The sequence below is a fragment of the Xenopus laevis genome, chromosome 8S (assembly GCF_017654675.1).
Source record: "Xenopus laevis strain J_2021 chromosome 8S, Xenopus_laevis_v10.1, whole genome shotgun sequence".
NCBI classification, from domain to species: Eukaryota; Metazoa; Chordata; class Amphibia; order Anura; family Pipidae; genus Xenopus; species Xenopus laevis.
Genome location: NC_054386.1, coordinates 32,382,826 through 32,407,036, shown reverse-complemented (window position 1 = coordinate 32,407,036; position 24,211 = coordinate 32,382,826). Strand labels below are relative to the sequence as shown.

The window sequence follows — 24,211 nt, the reverse complement described above, 5'->3', positions numbered from 1 at the left end:
GTAAGGCTACAACTGTATTGCTACTTTTTATTCCTCAGCTTTCTATTCTGGCCTCTCCTATTCATATTCAAATCAATGCATGGTTGCTAGGATGATATGGACTCTAGCAACCAGACTGCTGAAACTGCAGAGCTACTGAATACAAAGAAATAACACAAATAATAAAAACCATTTGCAGATTGTCTCAGAATATCACTCTCTTCATTATACAAAACAGTTACTTAAAGGTGAACAACCCCTTTAAGCGTTGCCACACTCAAAGACCTTGAGCAAGTGAGAATAGTGGGAGCTGGAGGCTGAGGTTGGACCATATGGATTAGTTCCTTTTGTGCAGCAGTTCTCCAGTTTGGAAGCAGCTATGGGGTTGCTATGGTCCAATTTCCCCTAACAACCAGGCAGTGCTTAGGCTGAAACTAGGACTTGAACAGGAGTGGCCTGCACAGATCGATGAATGCTGGGAGACCAGGAAGTTGGTAAAAGGGCCTTAGCTATAGACAGGCCTGTAAAAATGTCCCCGCCTGACCTTCCAGTCACGTGACCGGGCAGAGCCTTCTCTCTAGCTAAAAGCGACGGGTGTCCCCGTCTGAAGCTCCATGAATAAAGGCTATGGGTGAATAAGGGCTTGATAAAGACGGATAAGAGGCGCAGTATGAAATAGAAAATGCTTCCCAAGTCGCATATAATGTCGCACGGAACAGCGCCACCAACCCAACAGCGTCTATGGCACCAGGGGCGGAGTTTTAGGAGGGGATATGCGGACACGTGATGAGCAGAAGTCGATAACCGAGTTGCTGCTACTTTCAGGCGGAACTAATCAATCCGGAAGTGCGGTAGCGAGCAGGTATTGTGTTGTTACTGTATATTCTCTCTGTGTGTCCCTCCCATCTCCTGCCCGCGTTACTCTTGTTGTGCCATTGCGAACTGCTCTCCTTCTACATCCTGTCTACGTCTACTCGCGTGTATTCTATGCCCAATGTGCCCTCACAGCTGTGCTGCTAAAGTGTACCCCCCCATAATACACGTATATACGTTCCCTGTATAACTCAGCCTGCAGCCTTGTGCCTTTATATGGTCACAGAACCCCTCAGTGACTTCTAATATCCTTATCATTTACAGTAGGGGGTACATTATCCCTTATAATACATGAGTGATGCTCCGAGTACCCTGTATAATTCAGAATGCAGCCTTGTGCCTTTATATGGTCACAGAACCCCTCAGTGACTGCTAATATCCTTATAATTTACAGTAGGGGGTACATTATCCCTTATAATACATGAGTGATGCTCAGAGTTACCTGTATAATTCAGAATGCAGACTTGTGCCTTTGTATGGTCACAGAACCCCTCAGTGACTGCTAATATCCTTATAATTTACAGTAGGGGGTACATTATCCCTTATAATACATGAGTGATTCTCAGAGTTCCCTGTATAACTCAGCCTGCAGCCTTGTGCCTTTATATGGTTATAGAACCCCTCAGTGACTTCTAATATCCTTATCATTTACAGTAGTGGTACATTATCTCTTATAATACATAAGTGATACTCAGTTCCCTGTATAACTCAGCCTGCAGCTATGGTCACAGAACCCCTCAGCAACTTCTATCATTTACAGTAGGGGATACATTATCCATATAATCTGTACAGTATCAGTTCAGCAGTTCTATACAAAGAATATTATGTTCAGACCCAGTAACACTGCCTTTTGCATCTTCTCTTGCAGGATGTAACATCTCTTTATTCCTTACTCTCCCTTTTTTCTTCCTCCTGCCCCCCCTTCCAATAATTTCTCTGCCGCTGGTATAATCCCTCTGTTCTCGCTGTACCTCTATATTCTCCCACCACCGCTGCGCCTCCATTCCCACCCTCTGGCGCATGTACCCGCAGGATGGCCATGTCGCTGAAATCTCCGTTCGTGGTCTCCATTGACATCAACCTTCATTTAGTGGCTCTTACAATCCTGGGACTGGTGAGCCGCCTCTGGAGACTCTCATACCCCCAGGCTGTGGTGTAAGGATGTTTGTGTGTCTGTGTAATACTAAGTGTTCTGTCTGTCCGGCGCCCAGTCACTTGTTGCCTCCCTGTCCCATAGATTTGATGAAGTCTATTATGGGCAGTTTATATCCCTCTACATGAAAAGGATATTCTTTCTGGATGACAGTGGGCCGCCCCTGGGACACATGCTTCTTGCGCTGGGAGGTAGGTAGCATGGTTAAGTACTTTTGGAGAGTCTGCAGTATATCTAAAGACAAAGTGGTGGTGCTGGTGGGCATAGACCAATATACCGCCTGGCATCTCCATGCACCCTGCACTGTATTATTTTCTGATATTTGGCAGGTTACCTTGCGGATTTTGACGGGAACTTCATGTGGAACAGGATTGGAGCTGGTGAGTTTGTGTGCAAATGGCACTAGCGTTCCAACTGTCAATGCTGCCTTATATGATGCCCTAGAATTAATCCCCTTGTATCTCTGTCTGTGCTGCGCAGAGTACAGCAGTAATGTGCCCGTGTGGTCCCTGCGCCTCCTTCCGGCTCTATCAGGAGCACTGTGCGTCCCGCTGGCCTATCAGATTGTGGTAGAACTGGGCTTCTCTGCCAGTGCCGGATTGGCAGCTGGCTTTTTGCTATTGTTCGGTAAGTTTGCTCATACTTAACCCAAGTGATCATGTGCCCAAATGCCCAGTATGGTGCTTAAATTAGAAAATACTGAGGGGCTTCATGTCTCTGGCTACACGTATTTATCCCTCACCCTGTTTTGCACAAGTTCTGTGAAATATCCAAATCTGCAGCTGGTGGGTGCTTGTGCCCTGTGTGCCAGGACAGTGGGCATTATAGGAAAGGGATAAACCCATTTGCTGTTTTTTGCCAGAGAATGCTCTGATCACTCAGTCCCGTCTGATGCTGCTGGAGTCGGTGCTCATCTTCTTCATCCTCCTGGCTTTCCTGTCCTACCTCAAGTTCCATTGGTGCCAGCAGAGCAGGTGGGTGATTGGTGGCCATCAGTGCAAGTAGGAGGGAGTAAGAAGCAGCAGCAGGAGGGAAGAGACGTGACAGTAAATTACTTGTTCTCTCTTCTCACCTACAGTCCCTTCTCTGGATCCTGGTGGTTCTGGCTGCTCCTCACTGGTATCTCATGCACCTTTGCTATTGGGTGAGTGGTGGCTTTGGGCCCTTCTTACTATTCTCTCTCCCCGTTATTCATCTTTCAATTGTTTCTCTTTCTTCTAGGGTGAAGTATATGGGCCTTTTCTCCTACGTGCTTCTTTTGGGGGTTGCTGCTGTGCATTACTGGCAGCTGATTGGTGATCAGACTTTGTCCAATGTACGTACACCAGTGCTTGGCTGACTTTCTCTATTTTCTGCATGTTATCTTTCTGTTATAGGTTTTTCTATCCTGACATTCACTTCATGATAGAGTGACCTAGAACTGATATCATGTCAGGATAGAGAGGTCTTAGAATTAAAGATATACTGACCTATGTAATAAATGGCACCAAGTTTGCCCAGAAGCAGTAACCTGTAGCAACCAGTAAGCAGGAAGCATGTACTGGGCACCTGTTTAAAAACAAACCTCTTATTGGTTGCTAGGTTACTCCTCCTGTGCAAACTTGGTGCCATTTATTATATATAGGAGCAAGTGTGAATGAATGATTCTGCAAGTACATGATAAACCTAGAACTGAAAGATATCCTATGTTTCACTTCCAGTTTGCTCTACCCTACATGTTATTTTTTAGCTCTAGGTTTTCTATACTGTCGTGCTATCTTTATGTTCTATGACTTTATAGCCTGACTTTTGTATACTGTAGTTCGGTTCTAGGTATTTCTGTCATGACAATATATATTGTTTGGTTCTAGGTATTTCTATCATGGTATCTTTCCGTTCTATTTGAAACACAGATTATCCTCTCCCAGCCCCCTATGAATGAATGCCTAGTGCTAGTTGGAGAGGTTGGCATCTCTCCCACTGTTATGCGAGACAAATTGTACCAAGCACACAATTAACACAACGCAATTAAAGCGGGGTAAGACCCCTGTGTGTTTATTACATCAAATGTAACGTTTCGGGGGCAGACCCCTTCATCAGTTCTATGCCTCTATCATGGCATTCTACCTTCCTGTTTTAGATTTTTATGCCCTGACATGCTAAATTTCAGTTCTAGATCTCTATCATGACATGCTAGGCTTCAGTTCTAGATCTCTATCATGACATGCTAGGCTTCAGTTCTAGGTCTCTATCATAACATGCTGTCGTTCAACTCCCTATCTCCCTGTTACGACAGCAAAAGTCTAATTGGATTCACATAAAAAGTTAAATTTTGAAACCTTTTTTACAAGTTGTAATTGTGAATGAACTGGCTTGAGTTATTGAAGCATTAACGTTTGTTGTTCACCTTCCAACACTTAATTCTGATAATTTACCACAAAATAAAGACTTTTTTCCCCCCCAATTACTTTCTATTTTCTTTTTGTGACCGTTTTTCTAATATTGAAATTTGTCCCTGCTAAGAAGAATCCCCGAGTGTCATTAAAGGCGGCTGTTAGAACTGATGCAATAGTTGCCAATATTCCTCAGATACTTCTGAGAAATGGATCAAATAATGGAGCAAATTGTAACAGAATGTGCCCTTGGATCACTGAGCTGCCGAACACCAGAAACACCAACATTACAATTTACACTTCACGCTTCATCTTTGGAAAAACGATCAAAAATAAAAACTGGAAAACAATTGAAACAAAGACTTATTTCTGGTGAATAATCTGCAAATATAATTTCCACTAAAGTTGTTTCAAATTGAACAACCCCATTAATGGGGATGTTGACCTTCCAAACACTTTTTTTCAGTTGTTTTCAGTTTGTTTTCCCCAGAAATGAAGACTTTTTTCAATTACTTTTCATTATTTATTTTTTTACTGTTTTTTTGAATGTTCCGTTCTCTGGTGTTTCAGTCTGGCAGCTCAGTAATTCAGGCGCAGACTCTTAACTGTTACAATTTTGCAACATTTATGTGATACATTTCTCAGCAGCATCTCTGGAGTATTAGCAACTATTGTATCAATTCTAACAGCTTCCTGTAATGAACCCAGGGATTCTGCTCAGCAGGGACAAAGATAAGAAATGTATCAACTAAATGTATCAATTTAGAACAGGTTAAAGGGTCGGCGACCCCCACTCCCAGAGCTGCTTTAGAAGGTGAAAGATAACACTTTACACTTCAATATTAGAAAAATGGTGACATATAGAAAGTAGTTGGAAAAAGTCTTTATTTCTGGTGATCTATCTGAAAACAAGTTGTTCGAAGGTGAACAACCCCATTAAGTTGGTTTGTGCCAGCTCTGAGTAGATAAAAACCACACTGCCCTGTGGGCCACACACTGGCAAAGTCCAGGCATCTCAGTCAGAGTTGTGAATCTCATGGAAAGTTCTTTGCTCTCCGGGAAACTAAATCCCAGATTCAACCAACTTTTTTTTCCCCATCTTGTGTCCAGAGAAAATCTAGAAAATAATGTAAAAGTAAATAATGTTTTTCACTGCAACAAATATATTTTTATTGATATTTTTGTGTCCCTTAAGAATTCTGTCTCTTTCACTCCTCTCTTTTCCTGCCACTATTCTCACATTCTCTTGTGTTCTAGGTGTGCCTACTCTTCCATGTGCTGGCAAGGGGCATAGCCTTGCTTGTGATGCCAGCTCTTCTGTACGTTGGCATATTCTACCTCCACCTGTCAATACTTACACGTTCCGGGCCTCACGACCACATCATGAGCAGCGCTTTTCAAGCCAGCCTGGAGGTAAATAGGAGCACACACATGCACTCACATCCTGCACTTGTTGTGTTGTCATGGAAACAGTGGCAGTTTCTTTTGTACAAACTAGGGAGGCCTTTCCCGGATCACCCAAGGGCAGCCGTTGGAAGTGGTGTACGGCTCTCAGATCACCCTCCGGAACACTCTTGGCAAACCTGTCCCTTGTTGGCTTCACTCGCACAAGCACATGTACCCTGTAAGGTGAGCCTTTAACCAGGCACCCCAATTTGGGGTTTGATGTATTAAGGACACCAGGACTGCCACATCAGGGGCCTGCAACACCCCCTCCCCCAAGGCTCCACCTTCTCCACCCCCCACTGGCTCTGTCTCGCCTTACAGGAAAGAAGCAACTTTGCCAGCCGCATAGGAGAGGCTCTGGGCCAGCGCCGCGCCCACCAGTTTTTTCCTGGTGTCCCACCAGCCCTGATTTAGGACAAGAGGGTCCCCGAAATTCACTTTAATGAGAATCCTCTTTCTCCTTTCAGGCTCTCGTCTGGACATTATAGAAACCCATATTTTCTATGCAAGTCTAGCGCTGGTAATATTTTCGCTTTAAATCTGACTGGACTGTAGTCTTACCTAGATCTTCTCTCTGTGCAGATATGAAGGGGGGCGTGGGAGCTCCCACCAGCAACAGGTCACATGCTACCCATACAAAGACGTCAATAACTGGTGGATTGTGAAGGACCCGGCACGGTAATGTGAATTTCATTCCTTGTTTAACCTAAAAAGGAGAATCTGATTAAATGCCCTGTGGAATTTAATTAAGTATCCTGTCCACCACAATGGCTCTCAGTTAAGTAAGTCCTTTTTGTTTTATTGGACTAACCAATTGCTCCCTGTCTATATTGTAACCTACACCAGGCAGGAAATGGTGGTTGACTCCCCTCCACGTCCCATCCGTCATGGAGACATTGTGCAGCTGCTACACGGAATGACTGCACGCTTCCTGAACACGTATGTATTGGGCAGTCAAACCGTTCTTCTGCCTCCATATTCTGTCCCCCATGTGGCTCCATCATTTCCACTCTGGTTCTAGGCACGACGTGGCCGCTCCCTTCTCTCCATACTCCCAGGAAGTCTCCTGCTACATTGATTACAACATCTCCATGCCTGCACAGTCCTTATGGAAGCTGGTGAGTGACCGTGGAAAGGGTGGAGTTTGAAGTCTGAGTGCTATTGACCACCATGGCAGTCCTGTAACTAGCTAATTGTCATGAATGAAGGTGGGGTTTGAACCCAGAAAGTCTTGACTCATGTTTCATGTCCTTCCCCTGCAGGAGATTGTAAACCGGGAATCAGACGTGGATACCTGGAAAACCATTGTTTCCGAAGTGAAGCTGATTCACGTCAACACGTCTGCAGCTCTGAAGGTGTGAGGGCAGAGATATGGCATGCTGTGGGATATGGGGAGGGGCATATATCAGGTACTTGGGGTTTTATCTGGGGTGAGAGCATCTGCCACATAAATCTACAATGCAACAGACTTACTCTGTCACTGGGATTACTATGTAGGGCAAATCTACTTTTGCTCCCCAGATTCCCCTAAATACAAACATACAAGAAAGGAATGTTCTGGGCATCCGATAAGCTATACCCTCCTACTGTACTGTCTAAGGGAATCCATATGGCTCCTCCCTACTTATATATATATATATATATATATATATATATATATATATATATATATATATATATATATATATATATATATATATATACACACACAAATTTACAGGGAAGGAATGTTCTGGGCACACAATAAGCTATACCCTCATACTGTACTGTCTAAGGGAATCAATATGGCACCTCCCTCCTCCCATATGTATAAATACAAATATACAGAGAAGTAATGTTCTGGGCACACATGAAGATATACTATTTATCTTTCATCATATCCTTATTCAGCTCAGTGGAACAGCCTTGCCTGACTGGGGTTTCCGCCAGCTGGAAGTGGTTGGAGAGAAAGCATCGAAAAATTACCACCAAAGCCTGGTGTGGAATGTGGAGGAGCATAGATACGGCAGGAGTAAGTTGCATGTCCAGTGTTCCTGGGGCTTCTAAGGTTCAGTTACTTTTAGTAAGAGATCCGGGACTTGTATTCATACTTAGAAGGAAGTGTGTGTGGACATGGCAACAGTGAGCAGTGTGGTATCAATGCTAAATTAATACTCACACACAATTACTCTTTGGGAAACCAACCTCTGTCTCACGGATTCTTCCCTTCTGGTTGGTGCAGGCCGGGAGCAGGCAGAGAGAGAGCAGGAATTACACACATCTCCTCATATTGACGTGGGAAGGAATCTCAGTTTCATGGCTCGTTTCTGGGAGCTGCAGGTAACAACCAACCTTGTGACGCACTGTAGAGTCTAAACTTTAGGAATGCACTTTAGGAATCTGAGTAATTTTTTTTACCAAGTTTCGGATTAGGCTGAATCCAAGAGCCTAGCCTAACCATATCTAATGGATGCACACATTGGGTTTTTCCTCTGGCACCTCTGTATTTCTGGTACCTCTGCACTGCGCAACGAGTTCAGATTCTGTTTTTATCGGAACCCTATAATGCAGGGTTGGGAGTGATCGTTTAGTGTCCCTTCATAGTGTGGCACTTTCATGATGTTTTCCTGGCCATCCCCCCCATCAACATTCAGAAAAGACACTCATGGGTTAATCTCTTTGATTATAGCCCGGACAGAAGGAAAGAATGTCTTAGCAAGGTATAAGGTCCTCCTGGCCCCCGTCAGTCTTTTTTCCTTCTGTTGTAGCTCGGATGGTATGTACTCCCATCCAATCAACTACCCTTTGTAGCTGATTACTGGGCACAGTTCTCTTTGCCTGAAGCCCTGTTCCATTATAGTACCTGTGTTACTTTGACAGGGGCCCTGGCGGTGGGACTTTCCTGCTGCTTGTGCGGTTCCTTTCAGTGCTGTAGAACTTCTTAAGGTTGGCTTTGGGTCATTGGTGTGTCCTTGCTGAACCTTTAAAATTTTTCATGCCAGTCCTTTCCTTGCCTGGTTGCTGTTCTGACCTGGCGAGTATGGACTCGGTTGCCTCTGTTAGAGCCGCTTCCAAGGCGAGGATGTGAGTGGGATCTTCAGTGGCCCTGCGAAAAGTAACTCCCTGTAATTTATTTGCACTATTAACGTGTCTTTTTCTCTTTTAGTGAATCTGCCCTTTCTGATGAATCGTCTAGAAGGAGAGACACTGTAAAGCATGTTCCAAGCCTGCTATGAAGGGTAAAAGGGTCTGTGAAGCCTGTTTTACAGAATTTATGGCTAAAGAGACAAATGCTGAATCTGCTGCTTTCCCTTCGACCTCTTTTTTTTTACTTTCATGGATAAATGAAACCGTTGCTCAACAGTTAAAGAGACAGTGCTCCCTTTAACTAAACAAGCTGTTTCTAAGGAGAAGAGAAGAGGATGATAGTGATATGGCCTCTGTCTTTGATCAGAAGCATCTAAATCCGCTAATTAAAGCCATTAGGCATACTTTAAATATTGAAGATTCTGAACAACCTTCTTCTTCTTTATTGTTTTTTTCTAAGAAGAAAAAAACTCTTCCCTATTCATAATGAAATCAAAGAGCTTATTCAGCTGGAATGGAATAAGATTTCTAAAAAGAATTACTGTTGAGTAAAAGTTGTATCCCTTCTCTGTTGCTCCCCCAGATGTTGATGCTCCTGTAGCAAAACTCTCAAAAAAGACAGCCTTGCCAATGATATTTCGGCTCTTAAACATCCTATGGATCGCCGCATAGAGACAGAGCTTAAGAAATCCTAAATGTCCTCTGGAACAGCATGTAGACCGGCTGTTGCCTTGATCTCTACAACAAAAGCCTTGTCTATTTGTGCAGAAAAATTTGAGAAAAAAAAAAAATTTGAGAAAAATTTGAGATAGCTGTAAAGGAAAAGATTCCTAGAGAGAAAATTTGAGTCCTTGGAAGACTTCCATTTGGCTTCTAATTTTTGTCTTGAAGCAGCCTTGGTTTTAACAAGACTTTCAGCTGGATCTCTAGCCTTTGCTGTTTCTGCCCATCTAGCACTTTGAGTACGTTCCTGGTTTGCCAATCCGGCCTCCAATTATGCTTTGCAAAATGCCCTATGAAGGGAGGAGGTTGTTTGGGAAATCTTTGGATGACATCATTTCCAAATCTAGGGGGTAGGGGGGGAGAAGAGTACTTTTCTTCCCCAAACTAATTGCTTTCGGGATCCCTCCAAGAGACAGTTTGAAGCTTTCAATAGGAGACGAGATGACTTTTCAATCCTCACCTTGGCGTGCAGGACAGAATGCTCCCTTCAAGTCTGCCATAGTTAAGGCTCCAAGATCTCCTAAACAGCCCAAATCCCAATGATGGTCAGCCTGCCCTACCTCCAGTAGGGGCAAGAAGCTTCTTGCCTTTCCGGGAGGTTTGGGCAAAACAAGTCAAAGACTCATGGGTCATCTCTATCATTCAAAGAGGATACCGATTAGAGTTTCAAACAAAACCACTTTCAAGTCATTTTGTCTTAACAAATATTCCTTGAGAGTAAGAAAGACGCAATGTCCTCTTTCAATTACAACAACTTCTCAAAAGGGCTATATCTCCAGTTCCACCTCAAGAGATTTTTCTAGTCACAAAGGCTACAGGAAAATCTTTGTCCGATCCTAGCTTTTCAAAAGATAAGTTTCTCAAACATCAAACCTTCAAGTTGGAGACTTTGGCAATGATAAAGTCACTGATTCACCCAGGGGATTGGCTGGCATCTATAGATCTCAAGGATGCATATCTCCATGTGCCCATAGCATAGAGCATCAGAAGTATCTGTGGTTTGCCCTCGTTTTCATTGTCTACCTGGACAATCTCCTTGTAGTTTCCAGGGATCCAGTCACTTTAACAAACCATCTCAGAATAGTCCAGGAGACCCTAAAGGATTTTTTGGTGGCTGATCAATGAAGCGAAAAGACAGATCTCTCTGTCTCAGAAGATGATATATCTTGGAGCCCAAATAGACACCCGTTTGGGTCTCTTTTCTCTTCCTCAGGACAAGATGCAGCATATTATCCAGACAGTGTCTCCATTCAGGACAAGAGTTGTAGCCCCAGCGAGAGTTTTTATTAGTATGCTCGGTCTTTTAACCTCAACAATAGGCCTAGTGAAATGGTAAGAGGAAAATTAGACCTATACAGCTCTCCTTTCTGAGGCAGTGGAGTCCCCTGCTCCAAGATTAGGATCACCAAGTTCTGCAAGAGACATCTATCTTGGTGGCTGAAGCCTAGCAAACTTCGCCAGGGTTTCACAATGGAAGAATCATCTTGGTTGGAACTTTTCACGGATGCATCTGGCATAGGTTGGGGAGCTCATCTTCAAGATCTTTTTTTCAAGGAAATTGGGTGAAAGATCTGTTTCATCTCCCCGCCAATGTCTTGGAGTTCAGGGCAATTCATCAAGCTCTCCTTGCCTTGGAAGATAGGTAGGTATGGCAGTTCGAATCAGATCGGACAATGCTTCTGCTGTTGCCTATATAAAAAACCAAGGGGGAACTCAAAGTCAAGCACTGTTCAGGGAGGCGATGCCTATAATGGAGTGGGCTCAGTCTTATCTTTTGGATTTAACGGCCCTGAACATGAAGGCGGACTTCTACAGCAGGTATCGCTTGCAGAAATGGAAATGGGCTCTGAATCCAACAGTCTTCCTGTGGATAACTTCTCTTTGGGGTTGTCCAGAAATGGACCTTATTGCAAGGGAGGCCAATGCCAAGGTTCCAGTTTTTTTTCTCCAGGGCTCAGGCAACTTCTCCCAGAGTTGGCAGGACCTGTTTGCTTACGTTTTTTCACTGATTCCATTAATCACGAGTGTTCTGAGGAAGATCCTGCTATCCAACATGGAGGCAATAGCTATACTTCCCAATTGGCCCAGGAGACCATCGTACCCATTACTGAGACGTCTTTCAGTGCAGGAACCTTTGGATCTGTCCCAGATACAAGACCTGCTAGTTCAGGGAATCTTCAAACACCCGAATCCCAAGAATTTCAATCTCATGGCCTGGAGGTTGAGAGGACAGTCCTTAAGCAAAATTCAGTTATCAAGACCTTCGTTAAGGCTAGAAAACAATCTACGCTCTCTAAATATCATAAAATCTGGGATAGTTTTTCTTCTTGGGCCACTCAGAAGAATGTTAATCCCTTTGCTCCTTCAGTTTCAGAGCTGCTAGATTTTCTTCAAGAAGGCTGTTTGAGCACACTGAAAGGTCAAATCTCTGCCTTGTCTGCTATTCTTGAGAAAAAATGGTCCAAAAAAAAAAACCATTAACAGATTCTTTCAGGCTGTTCTTCGAATCAGACCTCCTTCAAGACCTATTGGTCCTTCCTGGGACCTTCCGATAGTACTAGGTCCCTAAGCAAAATTCAGTTATCAAGACCTTCGTTAAGGCTAGAAAACAATCTACGCTCTCTAAATATCATAAAATCTGGGATAGTTTTTCTTCTTGGGCCACTCAGAAGAATGTTAATCCCTTTGCTCCTTCAGTTTCAGAGCTGCTAGATTTTCTTCAAGAAGGCTGTTTGAGCACACTGAAAGGTCAAATCTCTGCCTTGTCTGCTATTCTTGAGAAAAAATGGTCCAAAAAAAAAAACCATTAACAGATTCTTTCAGGCTGTTCTTCGAATCAGACCTCCTTCAAGACCTATTGGTCCTTCCTGGGACCTTCCGATAGTACTAGATTCCTTAACTAAGACTCCGTTTGAGCCTTTAGAAGCACTTTTTTTTCTTTTGGCACTTACTTCATCCAGCTGCATTAGTGAGTTTTGGGGGCTTTGTGTAGATCCACCTTACACAACCTTTCACTGATGGGGGCCAGGAGGGGAGGACCTTATACCTTGCTAAAACATTCTTTCCTTCTGTCCAGACTAAAGTCAAAGGGATTAACCAATTCGTGTATTTTCTGAATATTGAAGGGTAGGACGGCCAGGATAAGAAAATCTCGGTAAGTATGAAAATGATTTTCTTTTTTCCTTTTCCTCACAGTGGAAAATGCTGACGATGAGAACGGAAAGCACAGAACATAAATACAGTTCATACCCGCAGGACTGGATCACTATGGACACCAGTATTGCCTACTGGCTTCACCCCAAGAGCACGGTGAGTTGGGGGGGTCCCGTTATACACAGGGAATAGTGGTGGAGGGGGGAATTGCTGGTTATCGATTCTGCCTTCTCTCCCCAGGCTCAGATTCAGCTCTTGGGCAACCCAGTGATATGGTATTCTGCCAACCTTGGTGCCCTGATTTACTCTGCGCTGCTGATTTTCTACCTGCTGCGCCAGCGAAGAAGGATCTATGACATTCCACAAGGTCTGATCAGAGCAGGGGGGTTATGGGAGGTAATACCCAAGTAACGTGTTGGCGTGTATGTATGGAAACAATCACTCACCCCTTCCATCCTGTACCATGTGATCATTAGGTTCCTGGGAGGCCTTGCTGCTGACTGGCGTGCTGTTCCTTGGGGGCTGGGCTGTGAATTACTTGCCCTTTATCCTGATGGAGAAAACCCTGTTCTTGTATCATTACCTTCCTGCTCTCACCTGCCAGATCCTTCTGCTCCCACCACTGCTCGAGCATCTCCACCAACATCTGCTCAGGTACGTCTGCTAATGGCACAAAACTGCACTACAACCTCTTGTTGCGCCTAGACAACAGCCAGTGTTGTCCCCCCATGCATAAATCCATAATAATAGTAATATTACACTCATATGTTCCCCCTGCAGGTCAGAAGCGTTACAGAACACTCTCTCCGCCCTGCTGTTTGTTTGGGGGTGCAGCGTGTACCTGACATACCGTAAAATTTGCCCGCTGACGTACGGAGACCCTCCTCTCTCTCCCGCTGAGCTGCGCAGCCTGAGATGGAAAGACAACTGGGACATACTAATCAGAAAGCAGTGACCCCCCCCCCCCACATACAGCCACCGTACCCCATCATTCTGCTCTGTGAGCAATACTGTAACCAGCTAACATGACTCGGTAGAAGCAGGTATCTTTCTCGTCACCTAACACTAATGTGATCAAGATTTTGTTATAGAAGTGAACCTTTTTCTATGTTACTGTAGCAGCCCCCTCCATTCGGCGAGTAGACCGTCACAAAGACATGGGGAGCAAACGTATGTAGATTTTTTTGCCTTGTTTTTTTTTTTTTTTTTATAAAAGTGATTTGAGCAGTTAATGAGCAGTTGTTTGTGTAGATCCAGAGATACAGGTGCCACTGTGCAACTCTGTGTGTACAAAAGCCAAATACAACCAATCGGATTATGAATTACTGATGTATAGATTCTAAGGGCTACTGCAAGCCTACAGCACTAGAGACAAATCATAACTTATCTGTGAGCAGACACATACAAGGACAGACATAGGATGAGTATATTTAAATATAAACAACAGTATCTCTCATAATCTTAACTGAATTAATCTGGATTAAATAAGGAATCATCATGGAACTATTTACAATGGATATAATTAATTGTTGAATGACCAATGAACCTTAGGCTTTTTCAATGCTAACTTGTTTCTATATGAATTGATTATGAACTTTTAATTATAAACTGATGAACTGGGATTTCTATATGAATTGATTATCAATTTTTAACTACAAGTGGATGAACTGGGATGTGATTCTCAACAAATGCATGCACTGTATAACTTATTGCTATTTGATAAATTGGTAGAGGTAATGTGTTGCCCATTTAATTGAATATAGTAAATATGTACCATTTCATGGTTAAACAAGTGTTTATATAAAGAACTGGGTTCTAACAAATTAATTCATTTGGCGTTAAATTACCATGTGCAGATTGAGAGATACTGTCGTTTATATTTCAATTTTGTATATATCCTGCACCACTCAGTAATGTGGGTAGTGTAAATCTTCAATACAAATTAGCCGAGTGCTCTGCCAATTGACAGCAATTAAATAGGATGGGTATATGTTGCAGGCAGTGCCCTAAACCAACTACAACTGCCAGCATTTTTCCAGCAGCTTCACTTATACAGGAATGCTGGGAGTTGTAGTTCTGTGGTATCTCAGGCACATGAAACCATCTGAAGCACTGTTTTTAACATTAAATGCACTAAGCAAGTTGCTCCAAATATCTGCTTTTGCCATTTGCTGCTACACGAGAGCGTCATAGGGAAGGGTTCATGTCTCATTTGCTTGTGACTGTCTACTACAAGGACTCAATAGGCCACTTGCCCCATAGAACTCCATTTATAAGTGTCTTCAAGTAATGGCTACTGATCACCTTGTGTGATGGGACAGAACATCTCTGGATAACACAAGCAAGAAGCAGCCATGCAGTTGACTCATCTTTACCTGCTCATATGTAATCAGTCGGCACCATCATCAGCATTAATGACTTGTAATTCAGTGTCCGCTGAGAAGCCATTGGGGCATTGGCCAGTTTCACTCAATGTGCTGATCTGATACAAGTCAATTCCCCACACTCAAACTATAGTGGCTATAACGTTTTTTCATTTTGTAATTAGGGGTGTAAGCATGGTGGAAGTTGTAGTTCAGCAACATCTAGAAAGCCAAGGTTAAGAAACAGAACTTACAATGGTGTCCGTACAGGGGTTCACCCCCCCCCCAACCCTTTTTGCGATACAGGTACAACACATCTACTTTCCCAGAAGACACTCTTACACTGGCCGGCTCTGGGAGGAGACATCAAGTGGGTTTGCGAAATGCCCAATCGCCTGCCACCTGTATTCTAAGGGCAAATGACAGAATCCTCTAGTAACACATGGGGGGCTAAACACAACACAACGGTTCTGGATGGGAAAAGGAGAGGAGGCTACTGCCTGTGTAAGGGCTAAAATGGGCCTGCAACACCTGTGTGGCACTAGCCTTGAAAAATTGTCATGGTAAAGTTTTTTTTTTGTTTTTTTTTTTCAAAACACATCCGTTAGTTAATAGTGCTTCTCCAGTAAAATTCTGCACTCAAAAGAACAAACAGATTTTTTTATATTTAATTTTGAAATCTGACATGGGGCTAGACATATTATGAGTTTCCCAGCTGCCCCAGTCATGTGACTGGTGCTCTGATAAACTTCAGTCAATCTTTACTGCTGTACTGCAAGTTGGAGTGATATCACCCCAGCAGCCTAACAACAGAATAATGGGAAGGTAACCAGATAGCAGCTCCCTAACACAGATCTAAGAACAGCACTCAATAGTAAAATCCAGGTCCCACTGCAACACATTCAGTTACATTGAGTAGGAGAAACAACAGCCTGCCAGAAAGCAGTTCCATCCTAAAGTGCTGGCTCTTTCTGAAAGCACATGACCAGGCAAAATGACCTGAGATGGCGCGTACACACCAATATTATAAATTAAAAAAAATATACAGTTGCTGGTTCAGGAATGAAATTTTATATTGTAGAGTGAATTATTTGCAGTGTAAACAGTGTAATTTAGAAATAAAAACTACATCATAAAAATCATGACAGAAGGAAGGAGCAACTAACGAGAGCAAAGAACACTTCCTTGTCTGCTTAAATGAAACAATGACTTGGATGAATGTCTTGTGGGAAGGGGAGGGGCTTAAGCCAAAACATGGGATTTTTTTTTAGCTTCATAAAGTAATTAAAGTGCAGCGATTACACAAAAACCACTCTATAAAAATAAGCCGCTTTATAAAATACACAGCCCGGGCTCTCTCTCTATATATTTATACATCCATCTCTGGCTAAGGTGCAGCAGGAAACTGTTAGAAGCCTAAACTATTTACTCAGCAGGATAAATTCAGTGGGCAGCAACAGGGTCGGAGCTTTAGGAAAAGGCTGAATCTTACCCCAGGGGGGTGGTCGTTTCCTTAGCCCCAACCCAATAATCTGCCCCCGGAAAGTGCAGCAATGCTTGGAGGCGAGTGCCATGTAGCAATGTTAGTGAGTGGCCGTGTAGCTGCTGTTATTTACAACAGTGTGTGCTTTTATTAACAGGGAGCTGACAGGAGATTAGAGGCGCTGCTATGTACAACTGGACTTTCATATAAGATAAAGGAAAGCTGAGCCATGCCACTATTTCTATACGCGGTCCTATTGCTATGCAGCTGTCTGCTTTCCCTCCATACATTCTTTGGTGGCAAGGTGGGTTATATAGTTCAAAGGGGCAGTTCAACTTCACACAAATAACCTAATAAGCTGCTGGGCATGGCCTGGAGAGTCAGAGTCAGCAGCTTTTATCCGTATACGGGCAGCTTTGCCGTATGATACATTAATCAGCAGCAACATTAGTTGCTGGGATTTCACAGACTCTGCTGGGAAATGTATCCACTTACCCGTCGAGCTTTAACACCTAACTTTTAAATACACAGTAACAAACAAAATAGAAAGCAATTGTAAAAGAAAAAAACATTTGAAGCCGAACTTCCCCTTTAAAAATTCAAACAGGAAATGCTGTGTTGCCTCTCTGACACAAGAGGAGATATATTGCACCAGGCTTGGTGTTTCTATATGATAATGGAATGGAGCTTAGCCTGCACATGCAGGTGGGGGGGGGGGCAATAGAGTCTTAGCCAAACCGTGCAAAGGAAGCACTACTGGGAGTGTCTCCGCTTGTTCTTTCAGTGGGGCCGACTGCTGGACTCAAGGTGGGTACGTTTCCCTGGTAGGATGAGCCCTCCAGATTCTCCTTGCCCTGGGAACGTCCTCTTCTGACTGCGGCCATTCAGTACCCCTCGCTGCCACTTGCAGATGTCGCCGTTCAGGATGTCCTGGATGTGCTGCACGATCAGGTTAATTGCCACTAGGGGGAGACGGCAAGCTCAGTGTTAGTCTGTGGTAGGATTTGAGCTTTGAGCCCCAACCCAATGGACAGGAGCAAATGTAACTGTATAATAATCTTAGTAAACAACACTGGGGGTGAGGGAGTCATGGCCTTCCTAGGCCAATGGGCTAATGTTCCCTTGAATGGCTCATTTATGCAACGTGGGGAAGAGTGTACTGGTGCACCACAGCCAGCGATAATTCTGGGAAGCACCACGAGGGGCACTAGAGATGTTCCCTTGTCTTGCACTCTTGCGCTTTATTCATCACAATGAAGGTAACTGCTGTTGGCCTTTTTCTTAACCTTGGGGCTACAGCTCCCGGTATTGCCGCACATGTAATACAAGGTTATGCATGCTGGGAGTTGTAGTTCAGTAACATCTGTGGACTCGACATTAAGAAACCAGGTCTTAAAGGGATAGAGGAGGCAGTAGAATCTATGCAGAAAGTTTGGCACACACCCTTGGCACCCCCCCCCCCCCAGCAAGCTCCCTTTTCTCTTAAGATGAAATGGGTGGGGGTTTATAGTCTATCCATTGTTATACAGAGCAAAGAAATAAGAGTTTAAAAAGCTAATGGCTTCTCTGTGGTTTGGATAATGGACAGCAAGAAAGTGCAACCATTAAGTAAAGCCACAGCCAGGTCCGGACTGAGAATTAAAATAGGCCCTGCCATTTCAGGTACACAGAGGCCCAAACAGCCCCCACCAGCCCACTAAATAGTGACTTTCTATGGGACCTTATAGCAGCCCCTCTGGCATTTGCCAGAACCCACAGATTGCCAGTCCGGGCCTGGCCACAGCGTTTGTGAAGGGCTGGGGATGTACTCACCCATATTATCCACCCCCCGCGGAATAATGACGTCAGCGTATTTCTTGGTCTGCAAAAGGAACGAAGACAGAAAGGTCAACGGTGAAATAGGATTCAACTTCTATACAGCGCCCTCTACTGTCCCACTGCCCACTACCGTCCCACCGCCCTATTCTGCTATGGCCTATCAAGAGCTAAACAACTAAAAAAAAAAACATGGCGCTTGCTTCCCTAAAACAGCCCCATGCAGTGTTGCTGGAAGTAATAGGGGGGGGGGGCATACACCAGCCTGGTCAAATCCCTTTAGCCCAGTCTGTTTGGCCGCAGTCCTACCACTCCCCCCATGATAGTGGCCCCTGGCCCCATTACTTTGAAATTTAGAATCTTGTACTACCCAGACCGTTGGCTGTGTGAATGAGGGCAGTGCCCGGTGTAACCGTGGGGGGAATACAGGGACATTGTTTTACCGGCAGGGAGAACTCCTCAAATGCAGGTTTCACAAAGGTGGTGTATTGAGTGAGGATCTGTTCCAGGTCTCGGCCGCGCTTCATGTCACGCAGAACTGCAAGAGAAGAGCAGGAAAGATATGGAAATCTGCCTAACACGAGTAGGTTGCCGGGCTCTGTACTAATATGTATATGGGTGGGAGAAAGGGATACATCCAATCCTGGTTAAACCCTTTTCAGCAGGAAGTGGACGATAATGGTGTGCGGCACCCAACACTAACCCGCACCCTACCAACCCGGCCCACCGTTCCCCCTCTATATATAGACCCACGCCGCCCTGCAGTGACATCACAAAAGGGGCTGGGCTATAAATGTAGGCATTGGAAACCGGCAGTGCTAGGTCACAGGTGGGGAGAGTAGGAGAAGAACTCAACCCGAACCTGCCCATAACCCAAAGATTTTGTACAGGAACCTGCCCAACTCGTGGGTTTTGGGCCAGACCGCACATCACTACTGGATGAATCCCTAGATGGAAAATGCCATACTGCCTTAGACAGGGGATTCACTCACCTCGCCGGGAGAGCCTGACATCGGAGTCCGTATCCACGAAGAGCTTCAGCTGGAACATGTCTCTTATCTCCTGGTTATAAAATGCCAGGATCCCCTCAAACAGCAACACGTCTGCAGGATACACAGTTGTGGTCTCCGGAAGCCTACAGTTTACCAACACTTTGTGTGAGACACAAGATATACCAGGACCTGCTGTGCTGCCTGAGCATTTAGTGATGAGGGGCCCTTAGTCACACACATGGCCATTATGGGGGGGGGGGGGCTGTGTCTCACTAACCTTGAATGAGTGATGAAGTCGTACATAGGCACATCCACTATCTGCCCCTCCAAGATCTGGGTCAGAGTCCTGTGCATCAGCTCATTATCAAAGGCATCTGAGAACAGAGGGGAGCAGGTCACCTGACTGCCAACAGAGCAAGAGTATCCCTAGCGAAATGCGTTGGTGCACGAGGATCGGCTTTTTCCAACATTTAACCTAAGGATTTTGCCCCAGGGACGGCAATAGAAAAGAAGCTGCTGGACAAGACCCTGAATGTGAACAGTGGGTTCTATGACAAGTAACATAGATCTGCTGTACCCTCTGTGCCCTGTCGAAGACTTCTGATCTTTACCTTTCCTTTAATCAGATACACTGGATTGTGACTACTAGCAGAAGTAGCGCTTTTACTACGGGCATTTAGTGGGGGGTATTGGGTGGGAAACATGAGGTGCTGTGACACTCACCAGGGTGGTCGAAGTTATACTGGCCTTTCAGAGCTCTGGTTTTCTGCTCGGGGGTGAGCACCTTGTAAAACCGGTCCTGGCTCAGGATGACCACTTTCCTCTGCCGGTGATCCACCTCATTCTGCCCCAGCAGCTCCATGATCTTCTCACATACTGTAGACTGGGACGGACAAAACAAACAGGGTCACAGTGTTGTATGGAAACCCCTTTATACTCAGGGACACCCCGAGCTGCATCCATCTGTCCCGCTACTATGGCCATGACCCGTTATGGCACCTAATGTGTAAAAGAAACGGATCCGCACACACACCGATTAGTGCAGTCGGGGATTATCCCCTTTTATTCAGCCACCAAACATCAACGTTTCGGGGGGGGAACACCCACCCTTCATCAGGATCATTATGGCACCTAGCACCACCAGCCCAATCACTATGGATCGTCCCATTCATCTAACCAGAGAGAGAGAGACTGTGTAAGGGACCTGGCTGTCAGCAGTCACAGATTAACTCAAGAAGGACAATCAATATTTGCAATGGAGCGAAGTCTAACAGATTAAGAGCACTACAGGCTCCAGCACACACATTAGAATGAAAGCACTATGCACCAATGCCCATATCTACACATATATATGATTTGTAACTAGCAGCACAGAGGCCATGACAGTAGGAGAGCCAATATACATTGCAGCACAATTCGAATGTAAGCTCTTTAAACAGGGCCACCCAACCATACTTTTGTTCTGTAATCCCTTGATGAATTAGTTTAAAGCCCTGGTAACATGCTGGCATTGTGATGCCACTGCCCATGAATACAAACATAGAAAACTGGAGGCAGTTAGAGAAGCTGTGTACCACAGTCCTGCATTATAAATTGTGGCACCAATATATAGTGAATAAAGTACCCCCTCTTGTAAAATATAAGGATATTATAAGTTACCGAGGAGTTTCATGACCATATAAAAACACGAGGCCGAAGGCCGAGTGTTTTTATACAGGTCATGTAACTCCGAGGTAACTTATAATATCCTCATATTTTACAACTGGGGGTACTTTATTAATTATAATACACAATTTTTAGTGAGTCATGTGACAGAAATTACATCACTACTCACCGTTTATAACTGATGACATCACTACTCACCGTTTATAAGGATATAATTTACAAGATATTCACGGCTTTTGTGTATTATATATATATATATATATGTTACACGTAGCACCAGCGCAATAGTGCCCATTAGTACAATAAATATGGGATCGCCAGTGCTCAATAAAAAAGTAATTATGTTAATACCAGTGCCTAATAATACAGTCATTATGGTAACAGCAATAGTAGAGACATTATGGTGGTGACACCAGTGCCCATGCCCAATAGTAGAGCCAATAAGGTAGTACCCGGTATTATTATAATAGCATTATACTCATTATAGTAACACAGTGCCCAGTAATAGAACCATTAAGGTCGAGCAGTGGCATATATTAGAATCATTATGGTAACAGTGCCCAGTAGTAGAACCATTAAGGTGGCAGTAGTGCCCAACATTATAATCACTACGGTAACACAGTTCCCAGAAGTCCCAGTAGTGCGCAATAGTGCAGGCATTACGGTAGCAGCTGTGTAGAGACCCAGTGCCAGTGTTGCCCATTAAGGCAGCGTTACACTTGACGGCAGCAGCGCCCAATAGCGGAGACATTAACACGGGGGCACCGCCACCAACATGCACCTGTACATAACGGGCCTGCGCTCCTCACCTTGCCGCTGGCAGTGCCGCCGCTCACTCCGATAAGGAAAGGCCGCTGGTGTCCCCGCTCTGGTACATCCAGGCTCCCCGCGGAAGCCATGGCACGACCACCCTGCGGTCACCGCAGCCTACAAGAAAACAAAGTACGGGGGGAAGAGAAAAACTACATCACCCAGCAACACCGTGCGGCGCCTCCTTGCTTTAAAGCGATCACACTCTAAGCGCGAGGGCTGTCGGGATCTGTAGTGCGCCTAGATCTGAGGCCACGCGTGCGTACATTGCAAGGCCATGTGACCCACAGGGAACTGACAGGCTGGTGACAAGTGGCGACTGAGGTCACTTCCATGCGAAGGAAGAAGTTGTAACCACGTGACAGCCGGACACTAGGGACACTGTTATTCCACTGTTTGGGCGTCCAGACATTTCGCCTTTCCCCCGCGGACCTGACACTTGTACCCAGGGCCGCCATTAGAAATCACGGCCCCTACAAAAAATATAATTTTTGGGGCCCCGCCCACCCTCACGCCCAAGCCCCACCCCATATTCCGTCCACCCCACATCACAGTTAAAAGACCACACAGACATCAGCCCCTAAAAAAGTAATACCCCCCCCCCCCAAGTTATAAAAAGCTATTGATGGTCAGGGCCTCCCTTACAAGTAAACAAAAAATTGGGGCCCCCCAAATTTTTTTTTTAAAAAAAAAGCATTGGTTGCAGGGGCCTATAGAATATTAAAATAATACATTGGTGGCCAGGGGATTAAAAAAAACACAAACTGGTGTTCAGTAGAATTGAACTCAAGGCATCAGTACTTCAACATCGCCTCCTTTCGTGACTTCCGGCCTTTTCGCTGCTTCAGGACTTTAATTTAGGCTCCTTTCCTGACTTCGGGTCTTTTCGCCGCTTCTGGACTTCAATTTCGGCTGTTTTCGTTACTTCGTGTCTTTTCGCCGCTTCGGCATCCTTAGAAATGGCCGCACGGCTCGGGCGCTTGTAATGGGGGCCCGGCTCTTTCAAAAATGCAGCACTGCCGGGCCCCCCTTCAGGCCCGGGACACTTGTCCCCCCTGTCGGCCCTGCTTGTACCGCCTGTAACATCTCTGCCTTGTGTCCTCTTATCTCCTCTATCCACTGCAATGTGTCTGTACTAACATCTCCCTCATCTGTATAACAGAGCTGGCCCCCTGGTACCGGTACTATCTGATCCCCATTGGAAGCAGCAGTCCTGCCCTGCTTTATGGCAGCTGAGATTCTAGTTATCTGTATAACAGAGCATTCTGTCCCAGTGGCTGCAAAGATCTTATCTGATCCCCATTGAAAGCAGCAGTCCTGTCCTGCTTTATGGCAGCTGAGATTCTAGCTATCTGTATAAGAGAACATTCTGTCCCAGTGGCTGCACAGATCCTATCTGATCCCCATTGGAAGCAGCAGTCCTGCCCTGGCAAATCTATCCCTGTGGTTGAGTTATAAATGTTGTTTTTAGAAGGCTTTCAGTCAGTCCCTCATAGTCAGTAAGTCTGTAATATTGACTCCATTGAGGAATCATTTCTCACTATACAGGCAGCCAGCTTTTGTCCTCAAGCAATAAAATAAAGGTGCAACCAACCTGTGCAGACTGAGAATGTGGTTTGGCTGAACAGTTATAGTTAAAGTGGTTATAAAGAGAGAGTTGTTATCACTGGGAAGTGCATTGCTTTTGGATATAATGCCGATACATTACAACATGCTTTCCTCATAGCAAGAGAACAACTGCGTATATAGAGCTGTTGTGTGCAGAAGGTCAGTTTTTGGTTGACTTTAGGAACATCTCTGCAAAAAATATGGTGCCCAAGTGTGAACATTTTGACCCATAAAAACACAAAGTGTGGCACCAATAATTGTTGTTGCAGAAAATGGATTGAAAGCACTACATTAACCCCAGATATGGCAGTAAAACCATTCCATAAAATGGATTCGGATCATTATATTAGTGCGGCCATTCCTTATCCTGAAGGACAATAGGGCAGCGACATACAATAATAGGGCCGCAGGTGTAATGGGTCCATTATAAAGATTTCTAGTATCCCAAATCCTCTCCACTTTGCACAGTATTATTTCTGATCCACATACCCAGTCACAGAGTATCAGGGTGTTTTTTGTCCTGGAGCCAGAGGGTTAACAAAGCGGTTCATTCTTTAAACTGTTTCCTGACAGATAACCCAGTGGGGGGTTGTAACCAACCTGGGTGACAATTAGTGTGACCTTGTGTGTGTCCTGCCTCACATTTACACAAGACAAAAAACTGTGCGCTGCAGAGCATAATACTATATGTATAGATACCATCTATTATA

At 44.6% G+C, this 24,211-nt stretch overlaps 2 protein-coding genes across 3 annotated transcripts; one reads left to right on the top strand and one right to left on the bottom strand.

Annotated features, from left to right (window-relative positions):
* The first annotated feature begins 566 nt into the window (after positions 1 to 566).
* On the top strand, positions 567 to 13,997 carry pomt1.S (protein-O-mannosyltransferase 1 S homeolog). 2 transcript variants are annotated; one of them, XM_018232655.2, is made up of 20 exons: positions 567 to 841; positions 1,885 to 2,007; positions 2,090 to 2,196; positions 2,335 to 2,385; positions 2,486 to 2,632; positions 2,868 to 2,979; positions 3,084 to 3,149; positions 3,227 to 3,320; positions 5,635 to 5,790; positions 5,876 to 6,006; positions 6,406 to 6,501; positions 6,670 to 6,762; positions 6,845 to 6,941; positions 7,086 to 7,178; positions 7,714 to 7,834; positions 8,045 to 8,142; positions 12,808 to 12,921; positions 13,006 to 13,132; positions 13,242 to 13,419; positions 13,546 to 13,997. In XM_018232655.2, the coding sequence occupies exons 1-20, from the start codon at positions 753 to 755 to the stop codon at positions 13,718 to 13,720; spliced, it is 2,268 nt and encodes a 755-aa protein (XP_018088144.1). In that variant the 5' UTR covers positions 567 to 752; the 3' UTR covers positions 13,721 to 13,997. The 2 variants fall into 2 exon arrangements, with proteins under 2 accessions (XP_018088144.1, XP_018088145.1); XM_018232656.2 differs by having other exon boundaries at positions 1,721 to 2,007.
* Positions 13,998 to 16,186: 2,189 nt separating this feature from the next.
* Positions 16,187 to 22,026, bottom strand: uck1.S (uridine-cytidine kinase 1 S homeolog). The gene is given in 7 exon segments (NM_001090043.1): positions 16,187 to 17,573; positions 18,424 to 18,472; positions 18,870 to 18,964; positions 19,419 to 19,561; positions 19,696 to 19,792; positions 20,142 to 20,301; positions 21,893 to 22,026. Coding segments are annotated over 7 exon segments (816 nt in total). The 5' UTR covers positions 21,983 to 22,026; the 3' UTR covers positions 16,187 to 17,391.
* Between the last annotated feature and the right edge of the window lie 2,185 nt (positions 22,027 to 24,211).

Bases quoted from the DNA above. Each gene is read 5' to 3' on its own strand.
- pomt1.S (XM_018232655.2), top strand. From the start codon at position 753: ATGCGGACACGTGATGAGCAGAAGTCGATAACCGAGTTGCTGCTACTT. The intron at 2,008-2,089 runs GTAAGGATGTTT...CCTGTCCCATAG, and splicing joins TCATACCCCCAGGCTGTGGT to ATTTGATGAAGTCTATTATG. The intron at 2,197-2,334 runs GTAGGTAGCATG...GATATTTGGCAG, and splicing joins CATGCTTCTTGCGCTGGGAG to GTTACCTTGCGGATTTTGAC.